We start from the raw sequence: 13,091 nt of genomic DNA on the forward strand, positions 1-13,091 counted from the left end.
ACTGCACATTAAAAGACTGGCCATCCTTTCTCTAGGAGCTTCACATGATTGTATGTGACTCCACCTCTGATGAAAGACATGGTGATAGAGGACAGTACAGACACTGCTCCACAACAAAGTTGTCTTATCAGAAGAGGGATTTGAACCCACAGCTCCAGAGGAGACTGTAACTTCAATGCAGTGTCCTAGATCGCTCTAGCATCCTGACAGTTACTGTACCCTGAATAAGTAAATTTTGACACTGCTATGGAAAATATAGCAGCTAGAGGGACTAAAGTGCAGTAACTTGGCTATTTAGAAAAAGCTGGGATTGTTCAGGATGTGTTTAGCAGTATTTCCTTCTTGCAATGATATTTCCCTACATGATTACAGAAAACCCAACATTTGCCACATTAAAACACAGCTGGGATTTGAACTTAGAAAGCCCTGTTTACTAGAAATACACATTAACAACTAAGCCACAGAGCCACCGTTGGGAAGCAGCTTTAATGTAGATATATTACATTATTCCACATTGAGTTTTTCCATAGACAAGGAGATATAAGAACTAATTTTAGCTCTTGAGCCTAGAAAGTTTAGAAGGACTGTTCATATTTCCTTCCTGTCTCCTTGCTCCATTCTCCTGTTTCCAGTAAAAGTCTGTAATAATCAGTACACTCCAATAGTAATTATCTACTTCCAGTCTAACGTTACTGCACTGATTCATAAACCGTCACCGTCGAACCACCAACATAATTCAAGTGCAACTGATGCAGCTGAGCTCTGCCTTATAACTGTGATTAGTTGTATGACCTGCATAAAATCTAAATCCCAATGTTTCCTGTTTGACATAGATTTTTCTCATAATAGTCCATGATGGTGTTCATTGTTCTGGTGACTGAATCAATGGCACTGACACTACACCATTTTGAGTCTTTTTTTATTTAAGAACAAATTGTTAAAAAATCCATTTGACAATGCAGGCTGGTTAGCTCAGATGGTAAGATGCTAATAAGCCAAAGGTCATGGGTTCATGCCCTATACTGGTCATACTGTGCCCCCTTTGGCTTCACATGTACCAGAATATACTAGGTCAGGAACAACATAAACATAAGATATGATTATGAAAAACACAAGACATCTATGAGCCCCTTGGTGAACTCTGTGGACCAACCTGTCAGTAGACAGGGCGTGTAGAATAACAATTGAATTCCCATGTACATCAGTAATTAACCATCTACAAATTCCCCATTAAGGGTAGTCCCATTTGTGTTTGTGACTGCGTTGGGATGGACGGTGCCATAATAACAACTGGGCTGCCCTGTAATTATGAGGATTTTCATTCATTCTGCATTTACAAAAATGTGGAACCAAACTAATGCAGTTAACATTGCCAGTGTCTGTTCTATGTAAGTGGATAATTTTTTTAGACATTGTTTGTAGCACCTCCCTCTAACATCAACATCTTTTCAGGAGCAACACATTCTCTCGTCTTGCTTTCAAAAGACACACACCCAGGATACATATTCAGCACTTATTCTGCACTATTCACACTAAAAGAAGGAAATGAATCCCAGTCTCCCACATCAAAAGCCTGAGCTTAGTCTCCCACCCATCCACCCTAACAACCACCTTTTCCCAACAGAGAAGTAAATTAGCCTGTGAGATCAGAGGAGGTTGGTGTGCAGGACAGTGTGGTCACAGAGAGGATGATGAATGCAGCATTTATTGATGTCTACCCTCTGTACCAACGCTGGTTTGTACTAACCAGAAAGTGTGGTCTTGCTGTAGAACCATTAGTTAGTTCTCATCATCATCGGCTTCTTTATATCAAGGGTCAGAGACTCTGAAGCCAATCCAGACTGACATTGTAATGAAACTTTATGGTTACAATTTTCAACAGGGTGCTTTGTGTCAAGAGTAAAATTTGGTGCAGACATTATAGACATGCTGAGGGACATATGATGTAAATGTCAGTCTAACAGCCCCCACAGTGACTTATTTACAACCTTTAAACATCTGATTTATTATTTGTTTAATCCTTCACCAACTAATCTGTGTTGGATCTAGAAGGAAGTGAAACACATCAAATGAACCCTCAGTGTTTGCTTTACAGTGACACCATGGACATGGTGGTCCTCATAGTTTAAGTCTGAAAACACTATATAGCCACAGTCACACAAGCACTCATCACAGAGTGGAGCTCTCACTTCCATAAATACACTTTGTTTCCAAATGAAATATTCAGTTCATACTCCAATGTGAATATAAATACCTTCTTGCATATATATCACACATCTACAAATGTAAATAATGTACACAAAACCTTACTATTGTCACACATCATTGATTTCCACATCATGATATTGTGACAGTGACTCAAACACTGATAACACTCCCATCGAGGCCCAGTCACACACTGCTGACACTTAGCAACGGTTACTAAGGGGGCGGGGCTTCAGCTTCTGGTGACGTTTGTGTCTCAAAATGGCGGCGACAAAAACAGAACCAGAGCATGAAAACAGCGATAACTACTATAAAACCGAGATTAAAGAGGAGAACCAGGACCCAGGGTTTGTGTACAAGGACCACTACAAGAGCGAAATAAAAGAAGAGAACCAGGATCCAGGTTTTGTTGACCAGGACCACAACATAGTCACAGTTAAAGAGGAGGATCAGGATTCGGATTGTACCGAACTGGACGAATACAGGGGCGGAATAAAGGACCAAGAGCACACAGATCACAGTTTCATCGACCCAGACCACCTGACCAACGAGCCCGACTCGTCCTCTGGTCCCAGCGATCAGCAGGTCAGTGTTCAGGACTTAAACAGACAAAATAAAGTATTTACTCTTTCTGAAGAGTTTAAATAAATAAATAGTTTATGTTAAAATATACCTTTATTTCAATGCAGAGTATAAAAAAGGTCAGTTTCTTCATGGGACGTCTAATACTATATATGGTATATATATATATATATATATATAACTCCCAGGCCTCTGGTAGAGGACCCGAGATTGAGGAAGACACACACCACCCATAGGGGTGAGACAGGAAATTTTTTTTTATATATACTTATATATGTTGTGTATTATCCCAGAAATCTGAGGCCATGGGTAGACTGGGTTCTGTGTGTATGTTATCAAAGACATGTTCATGTGAATCCCAAAATACTCTACAGGAACAGGGTTGATCAGTGACATGTACAGTGGGTACGGAAAGTATTCAGACCCCTTTAAATTTTTCACTCTTTGTGTCATTGCAGCCATTTTCCAAAATCAAAAAAGTTCATTTTATTTCTCATTAATGTATACTCAGCACCCCATCTTGACAGAAAAAAACAGAAATGTAGAAATTTTTGCAAATTGATTAAAAAAGAAAAACTGAAATATCACATGGTCATAAGTATTCAGACCCTGTGCTCAGGATTGAGTAGAAGCACCCTTTTGAGCTGCTACAGCCATGAGTCTTCTTGGGAATGTTGCAAGAAGTTTTTCACACCTGGATTTAGGGATCATCTGTCATTCTTCCTTGCAGATCCTCTCCAGTTCTGTCAGGTTGGATGGTGAACGTTGGTGGACAGCCATTTTCAGGTCTCTCCAGAGATGCTCAATTGGATTTAGGTCAGGGCTCTGGCTGGGCCAGTCAAAAACGGTCACAGAGTTGTTCCAAAGCCACTCCTTTGTTATTTTAGCTGTGATTTGAAATGGGTGCTGTACATTGAGACACCAATGATCTTCTCAGGTGCTCTCACTATGCGCTGGAGGGTCTTGCGGCAGGTTGTGGTGCATGCACCATACCACACAGTGACCCTCCTGGACTAGCTGGAAATGCATTGTGTTGGAGCTGATGAATAGTTGACTTTTTAGAGATAAAATGTTCTTACAGAACAGCAACACTACAAATATATAACCTTAAACAATCTGATGCATTACTGTAGATTAAACTACCTAACAGAATATGAAGTAGGTAAAATTAGCCCAACCCTAAACATCTATAGTGGTAAAATGCCAAACATCCATTCATGCAGCAGCAATAATCCAAAATCATATATACAATCATCATATACAATATGTCTGTGAAGGTTGTTAGCCATCCAGGTGGTCACAATCAAAACAAGGTTTAAAAACGAGTCATCTGGACGCGGTTTTTAAAAGGCGGAAAAACATGTCGTCTCTCATCCAAGAGACTGTCAGTTCTGGATTTCATGCAGCTCTGTCCCAATTCAGGGGCTGCATTCTTCGAAGGAGACGGTCTACAAAGACACAGCCTTTGTAGCCTACGTAGACCATGTAGGCTGAACGGTGGGCCGAGCTGAAATTAGACGGTCTACTCTACAGAGGACTTTCTGATTGCGTTACCAACTCTTCCCGCCCCTACCACTGAGTCAAGGAGCTCCGCTTCATTTCCTGGGAATAAAGGCTGCATTTGAAGAAGCTTTCTAAATGGGACAGCCTTGTCACGACACTGTGATGCAATCAGCCTTCAAATGCAGCCTTCGAAGGATGTAGCCCCTGAATTGGGACACAGCTTTTAGAAAAATTATTGTGTTATATGTGTTTTTTAAATAAATTATTGAAATTATTTTTCTTACCTCACAATTGAGGTAACTTTTTGACAGTTATTTGAGTAGAATAAATGCATCTTACTATTTAAGTGTTGTGTTAAAAAAAAATGGAGCATGTGCGCATAAAACCTGTCATCCTGTTGCCTGCAAAATTGTAACTGCCTGAAAAAATTTCTAGGGGCAACACTGAGAACACTGTCTGCCAACACACTGTCATAATTTTTTTTGAGAATGGGCTTGGGCATATTGGGGTATATAGCCTTATTAGACTTGTGGGGGTTTTACAACAGATCAAAGGGTCACTGACTTAAACCAATGTGGGGGTTTTATACCTGGTCACAGGGTCACATGAATATTTTACTTAACCCATGTGATGTATGTAGTTTTGTCTGTTTTATTGGGTTAGTGTTTTATGGTTGTAGAGGGTTGTAAATAACTGCCAACAGTGCTGGTTAGTGCTGGTAGAGGCCTGGAGATAGAGGACACCTGAACAAACATGTAGGGTCTGCTCAGATGAGTCCACCCCTTGTAACAAAGTGTATATAAACCTGGTGTTGTAACAACGAGTCAGAGGATTTCTACAAGGACGTCCTCTCCGGGCCCATGATTAAACCTGAGATGGTTCATCACACTTGTGGTTGTTTCTGAGAATTAGCAACTCTCAAACTTAAAGACATTTCCACGACAATTGCTGGGGTGTAATATTACAGAAATGTTCTACTAACTAGTTTAGACTACAATAACATAGTGTAGCCCAACTTAACAACTCACAAAATACAACTGGCCCCACAGGCAGATTGGTCTGAGAAGGGAATAGTGCTACTATAATGGAATGAAGTCCACGTGTCTCTTAACCCTCTGGGGTCTGAGGGGGTTTTTGGGGCCTGGACAAATTTTGACATGTCCTGACATTTGTGCTTTTTTCAGTGTTTTTTAAACATATTAATGTCTAAAGTCTAATAACACTGTAATCAGCACAAAATTGGCTACAATAATATGTGAGCTTCAAGTTTATACATTATTGTGTTTTTGAGAAAAAAGTGTTTATGCATGGCTAGTGAAAAACTACAATTTTTTACTCACTGAAATAAGACCATAAAACACAAACAGAACATTGGTTCACAAGACTTTGGAGACTAGCATGGTGTAGGCTAAAGTGTTTACTTCAGAGTGCTGTGAATGTCATCTTGTTCACACATTCACAGAAAAAAATACACTGATTTAAATTTTCTAAGACACTTTTTGTCCAGAAAGGCCATATGCAAGAGGGTGTGTCTGAGGATGAATAGTCATGTGATTTACCTGAGAACACAAAAGACGCACTGAACGTCCAGACAAAGGCGCGCATAATGAGCCTTTCAGTCAATGTAGATGGGACGGATTAGTGCTGTACAATACAACACAATGAGGAGCAAACGATCCTCATTTGAGTTAAAATCAGTTTTTTTACTCTGAGGACAAGCTAAACTATTTGTCTCTGTGTGGAATGTAAGGAGCGCCGCTTCACGTGCGTAACGCGCCATCATCCAAACGGGCCGAAAAAGTGAGTAAATTCTATGATGAAGTTTGATATTTTGTGTCATTTCTCGGGGGCGTGCACATATTTACCTGGTTCACCTGAGATTATTTACATGTGAACAGTGGACAGTGTACAAGGCGGGACCGCATTACCTGTAATGAGGTGAGACAGGAAAAAACGGACTTCTCCTTACGTTCATACGGATTAAATAAAAAGTGATGATTTGTTTTTGACTTGAATTGTTTCACTCAAAAGAAAACATTTCAAGCTTTCTAGCCATATAATTCTTATTTTTATGAGCCAAGTATTCGCTGAGATTCTGGTTGTTTTATTTACGCGTCTGTGAAGAGAAATGGCAGAGACAGAAAAGTCCGAGAGCGCACCCTGTCGGCTTTCTTTATTTAAAAAAAGCACAACGTTTTGTTGTTATTATGATGGTATACCACTAAAACTAGACCCTTTACAGATTTGAATGATATGCTTCTTTTATCTGTACGATCAGAATTGACGGAGTAATTTCAGTTTGTTTCGGCCTTATCAGAAAATGATGCGTCAAAACGCGCCAGCGCGTGCGTCGACCCCAGAGGGTTAAGATACATACTACTCATTTGTCTGCTGGTTTCCCAGTTAAGGACACTAGTCCTTCAAAAAGGAAGAGTTTGGAAGAGTCATCAGTCAGACTGGAGGGCGAGCTGCTCCAAACCAAACACCTTGTGAATGGTGGTTTTGAGTCGGTTGGAAGTGATAAATTTTTTTCCCATAATTAGACAGTCAGCAATTTTGTGTCCCATTTTGTGACAATTGTGTCACTCCTCTCTCCATGAAGTCAGCACTTCAGCAGCGGAGGCAGTAGAGAAGCAACTGTAGATTTCTGAGAAATGTTGGGAGTTAGCACAAGCTACCACGACCATGTACACATAGGTTTTCTTTTAGTTTAGTGTGACTACAATTGTGGTTTATTACTTCATATTGTAATAATAATTTCAACTGCACCATCAGGCTTTTCTCAGGTGAGTCACAATGAAAATGATGAACAATTATTAAAATTAATTCTCAAATCTGAAGGAGGGGATCATACCAAATAGAGACTTATATACTCTTATAAACAACAACAAAAAAATTACTAGGTTTGTAAATCTAAATACATTTATTTCCATAGGTACACAGGAAGAGAGGACATGGGAAAGAACACTGATTAAAATGATACATGATTGTCACGTCCTGGCTCAACGGAAGTGACAAAGGAATAAATGAAACCAAGATTCTACTAAAGATTTAATAAAACATATGCAATGTATGTCACAGGGGTATGCCAAAAGCAGCAAATGACAACTCCAAATTACTCGTAGCTTGCTAATCAGAACGTATTCCAGTCCAAGCTCCAAACAAGAGCCAGCCGTCTCTGTCTCTGTCTGTTGGTGTCCCTATTGGTTTGTGTTTCCTCTCCTTCAGTCTCATGCGAGGTCTCTCTTGTCCGTACTGGCACTCCCTCTTAAATCCGGCATGCCCCGCCCAGAACCAGGTGCACCGCATCCCAACTCACGGCTTCTCACTCCAACTTCCTGAAAAACAATCAACCAAAGAAAACACCAAACAGCCACCAGACGGGGACCGTCACACTCACCCCCAGAAGATAGGGCCTCCTTGAGGACCTATTAATACATTAACCCCCCACACACTGCAAAATTTCCCAAATTGGTGATCGCATATTTACACTAGGCAATTCTGGAATGACATAATTACACAACTTACCAAATAAATGAGGCAAAATGGTACACAATATTTTTGTCCCTCTCACCTTACATCATCCCTACTCTCTGTATAGCAGACAGCCTCTTTCAACTCAGCAACCTTGGCGCCTAGGAGCAATTTAAGAGAGAAAGAAACAGACTACCAACAAAAGACAGGAGTTAGTACACATTACATAGGTGCACGGGAGAGTGCATCAGCCATAACCTTATTTTTGCCTTTAATATGTTTTATGTCGAGATGGTATGGTTGCAAAAACAATGCCCACCACATTAGTCTTTACGGAAATCAGTACAACAACGTGGCGATTTATCTGATTTTTCCACCAGCATGCAAGGAGATGCCCAACTAGAAGCTGAAGGCACAGCAAGGTTATTGTCTAGCATGTACTTTACTTCTGCATCAGTAATTTTTCGCTTTTCCTCAGAAACTCTGTAAAACCTTTGGCGAATTGGCGCTGCCTCACCAACATCGATATCATGCTCTATCAGATTCGTTCTTGAAGGTGTATCCCCAAACAGTGAAGGAAAGCTTTTAATTAATCCTACCAACTCAACTTGTTTGTCTTCAGACAAATGAGACAGCAATACATTTCGATTTTTCAGCGATTCGGAATTATTCAGCCGACCACGCAATACAGAATCATCCACCACTACTACTTCCTCCCCCCCAGAAAATAATTGCTGTATTCCCCCAGTCGCGGCACAGACAGCACAAGCCACAGAATTAAATGACGTCTGCTGCGCAGGCCCAACCGAACTAGGTCGTGAGTAATACGGTTTTAACAAATTAACATGACACAGTTGGTTAGTTTTCCTACGATCAGGAGTAGCAATGAGATAATTCTGATCCGAAAGCTGACAAACTACCGTGTATGGACCGATAAATTTAGCCTGGAAAGGTGACCTGTCCCTTTCCATCTGTAACAGCAATAGCTCCTTCTGCTGCTCAAAAGTTAAAGACACAACAGGTGAACCATTTTCATCATTTAAATCATCGACTGTAGTGTCAATAGTTAAGACGCCACGTTCAATCAACGTAGATTTTAACATTTCTCTGATTTCATCTTTTAGTTTCTTATCACCAACATCAACAGAATAATGATCTGCAAGCTTTAACAGCTGTTCTTTGGTGTAATTATTTAACAATTCTTCAGAAGGAGATTGAAGGAACCGTGCAACAAAAGCCATTATTAGACACAGCTTTGTCAAAGTGCACAACAAAAAAAATCGGAGTTTTCCCACTAACTGCCTAACCAAAAACTTACTAAACTCAACCCTCGTCTTCATGCAGTTACTTGCAGTGGGTATTTATGCACTATAAACCAATGGAACGAGAAACTGTAAAACAGCGACCCACTCAGAACCATGGACGTGCTCCCGAGACAATTGCTCTAACCGCTTTCACCGCAACACTACAGTGATTAAAAAACAAATCCCAAATGGGGAAAAGTTCCTACAACCTATCAGGGAAATACTCCAATTTTAACACTTTCACTAATAGATTGTCACACGAAGAAATATTCCAAAATATACTTAAGGTAAAGAACATAATCCTCAAAACTATTTTAACCCTCTGGGGTCTGAGGGGGTTTTTGGGGCCTGGACAAATTTTGACATGTCCAGACATTTGTGCTTTTTTCAGTGTTTTTTAAACATATTAATGTCTAAAGTCTGATAACACTGTAATCAGCACAAAATTGGCTACAATAATATGTGAGCAGCAAGTTTATACATGATTGTGTTTTTGAGAAAAAAGTGGTTATGCATAGTTAGTGAAAAACTACAATTTTTTACTCACTGAAATAAGACCATAAAACACAAACAGAACATTGGTTCACAAGACTTTGGAAACCAGCATGTTCTAGGCTAAAGTGTTTACTTCAGAGTGCTGTGAATGTCATCTTGTTCACACATTCACAGTAAACAATACACTGATTTAAATTTTCTAAGACACTTTTTGTCCAGAAAGGCCATATGCAAGAGGGTGTGTCTGAGGATGAATAGTCATGTGATTTACCTGAGAACACAAAAGACGCACTGAACGACCAGACAAAGGTGCGCATAATGAGCCTTTCAGTCAATGTAGATGGGACGGATTAGTGCAGCACAATACAACACAATGAGGAGCCAAACGATCCTCATTTGAGTTAAAATCAGTGTTTTTACTCTGAGGACAAGCTAAACTATTTGTCTCTGTGAGGAATGTAAGGAGCGCCGCTTCACGTGCGTAACGCGCCATCATCCAAATGCGCCGAAAAAGTGAGTAAATTCTATGATGAAGTTTGATATTTTGTGTCATTTCTCGGGGGCGTGCACATATTTACCTGGTTCACCTGAGATTATTTACATGTGAACAGTGGACAGTGTACTTTCTTTATTTAAAAAAAGCACAACGTTTTGTTGTTATTATGATGGTATACCACTAAAACTAGACCCTTTACAGATTTGAATGATATGCTTCTTTTATCTGTACGATCAGAATTGACGGAGTAATTTAAGTTTGTTCCGGCCTTATCAGAAAAAGATGCGTCAAAACGCGCCGGCACGTGCGTCGACCCCAGAGGGTTAAAGTACTTAAAGTCCTTCAAAGTAAAAATCAAATTTTCAGACTGTGAAGATACAAAGAAAACTTACCAAAAAAACTTTATGGACGAGCCCCCATTTTGTCACGTCCTGGCTCAACGGAAGTGACAAAAGAATAAATGAATCCAAGATTCTACTAAAGATTTATAAAACATATGCAATGTATGTCACAGGGGTATGCCAAAAGCAGCAAATGACAACTCCAAATTACTCGTAGCTTGCTAATCAGAACGCATTCCAGTCCAAGCTCCAAACAAGAGCCAGCCGTCTCTGTCTCTGTCTGTTGGTGTCCCTATTGGTTTGTGTCTCCTCTCCTTCAGTCTCATGTGAGGTCTCTCTTGTCCGTACTGGCACTCCCTCTTAAGTCCGGCATGCCCCGCCCAGAACCAGGTGCACCGCATCCCAACTCACGGCTTCTCACTCCAACTTCCTGAAAGACAATCAACCAAACAAAACACCAAACAGCCACCAGACGCGGACCGTCACAATGATGAACAATGGAATAGATTAATGGAATTTATGGACTGAACTTGTCAGTAACGATGGTTGAAATTTGTTACATCATGTTAGAGTTTGGTACTAAGTTCTATAGTTTAAAGGAAGATTTGGGGAAAATATTTCTATGTTTTTTTAGTTTAAGACGTCAGCTGTTCACCACAGAGTACTTTGTTGCAAGCCATCTTGCTGAGGTTACTGTGCAACCAGGGCAAGAAAGTCTGCGTCAGAAGCCATTTTTTCGATCAATTTTCTCGATCTTGTGATGGTTGACAGACCAGGGTCTGTGCGTAAAACTTGGTCTAATTTAAAAGTAATCATCACCAGACAGTTTGGTGGCTGTTTCTGAAAACCAAATTTCGGTAAGAGAAAAATTATTTGTGTCCAAGCATACATTTTAAGAAAAATTGTTTAAATTACAAAATATGTGGGTGAGACACAACACAACTTTACAACTTTGGAATGAAATAGAACTCCAAGGAAACACAGTTTTCATGATGTTCATGTTTCATAGTGAAATAAATGTCATTTATGGTTTTAGATTGTTCTATCATGTTATTTCATATCTTCTCTCCATTTTTTTTTCTTCTTCTTTTTGACAAATAGAAAAGAAGAAAGGGAGTCAAGACCTTCACAACGTTGCAGAGTTTAGAGGTTAATCAGCATGTTCACACTACAAAGAAAACATACAGCTGTGACCAGTGTGGAAAAGCTTTCACACGGTTGGACTCCCTGAAAAGACATAAGCGTATTCACTCTGGAGAGAAGCCATACTGGTGCGACCAGTGTGGAAAAGGCTTCTCCCACTTAGACCACCTGAAAACACATCAGCGTATTCACTCTGGAGAGAAGCCATACAAATGTGACCAGTGTGAAAAAGCCTTCTCACGGTTAGACCAACTGAAAAGACATCAGGTTATTCACTCTGGAGAGAAGCCATACAACTGTGACCAATGTGGAAAAGCCTTCACAGTGTTAGGCTCTCTCAAAATTCATCAGCGTATTCACTCTGGAGAGAAGCCATACAACTGTGACCAGTGTAGAAAAGCCTTCACAGAGTTGGGCTCCCTCAAAAGACATAGGCGTATTCACTCTGGACAGAAGCCATACAACTGTGACCAGTGTGGAAAAGGCTTCACAGAGTTAGGCTCCCTCAAAAGACATAGACGTATTCACTCTGGAGAGAAGCCATACTGGTGTGACCAGTGTGGAAAAGTCTTCTCACAGTTATGCCACCTGAAAACACATCAGCGTATTCACTCTGGAGAGAAGCCGTACTGGTGTGACCAGTGTGGAAAAGCCTTCTCCCACTCAAGCCACCTGAAAACACATCAGCGTATTCACTCTGGACAGAAGCCGTACAGCTGTGACCAATGCGGAAAAGGCTTCACAGAGTTAGGCTCCCTCAAAAGACATAGGCATATTCATTCTGGAGAGAAGCCGTACTGGTGTGACCAGTGTGGAAAAGCCTTCTCACAGTCAGGCTCCCTGAAAACACATCAGCATATTCACTCTGGACAGAAGCCATATAGCTGTGACCAGTGTGGAAAAGCCTTCACAGAGTTAAGCACCCTCAAAAACCATAAGTGTATTCACTCTGGAGAGAAGCCATACTGGTGTGAGCAATGTGGAAAAACTTTCTTTAGGTCAAGTGCTCTAACAGCCCATCAGTGCATTCACACCAAGAAGAAATATTGAATCTGAGCACTGTGGTTGAGGTCTATATCAGAAAGCATAAGGACCCACCAAGACATTACACTGTTGTAAACAGGAAATGTCCACAGGACCAAAACCCTTGAAAATGTCCAGCATTTTGATAGTCAAGGGACTCTTAATTGCTGGTGGAAACTGTGGCGTTTGTCTTTGCTTCTCTGTTGCTATGAAATAGAGGCTGTGTCTTAACAGGTAGAGCAGGTCAATCATGAACCAATGTTGGTGATCCAATCTCTGGCTTCACAAGTCGAGATATTTTAGTGTCTTTGGACAAGAAAATCCAACCCAAGTTGTCCCTGGTGGCAGTTCCATCGGTGGGTGAGTGGATGGGCGAATGGGCAAAGTGTAAAAGTGCTTTGAGTGGACTTGAGTGTAGAAAAACACTCTACAATGTAGTGAAATTAAATATATATGTATTGAACATTAATGTGTTTATTATGTCTGGTTTATAAGTTATGATTATAATAAACCATCTTCATAATT

At 40.4% G+C, this 13,091-nt stretch overlaps 1 protein-coding gene across 1 annotated transcript; it reads left to right on the forward strand.

Annotated features, from left to right (window-relative positions):
- Window positions 1-2,458: 2,458 nt before the first annotated feature.
- On the forward strand, window positions 2,459-12,846 carry LOC113137746 (zinc finger protein 501-like). Its single transcript, XM_026319580.1, has 2 exons — window positions 2,459-2,790; window positions 11,502-12,846. Exons 1-2 carry the CDS (start codon window positions 2,467-2,469, stop codon window positions 12,591-12,593), a joined length of 1,416 nt encoding a protein of 471 aa, XP_026175365.1. The 5' UTR covers window positions 2,459-2,466; the 3' UTR covers window positions 12,594-12,846.
- The last annotated feature ends 245 nt before the right edge of the window (window positions 12,847-13,091 follow it).

Source organism: Mastacembelus armatus, unplaced genomic scaffold (assembly GCF_900324485.2).
Source record: "Mastacembelus armatus unplaced genomic scaffold, fMasArm1.2, whole genome shotgun sequence".
NCBI classification, from domain to species: domain Eukaryota; kingdom Metazoa; phylum Chordata; class Actinopteri; order Synbranchiformes; family Mastacembelidae; genus Mastacembelus; species Mastacembelus armatus.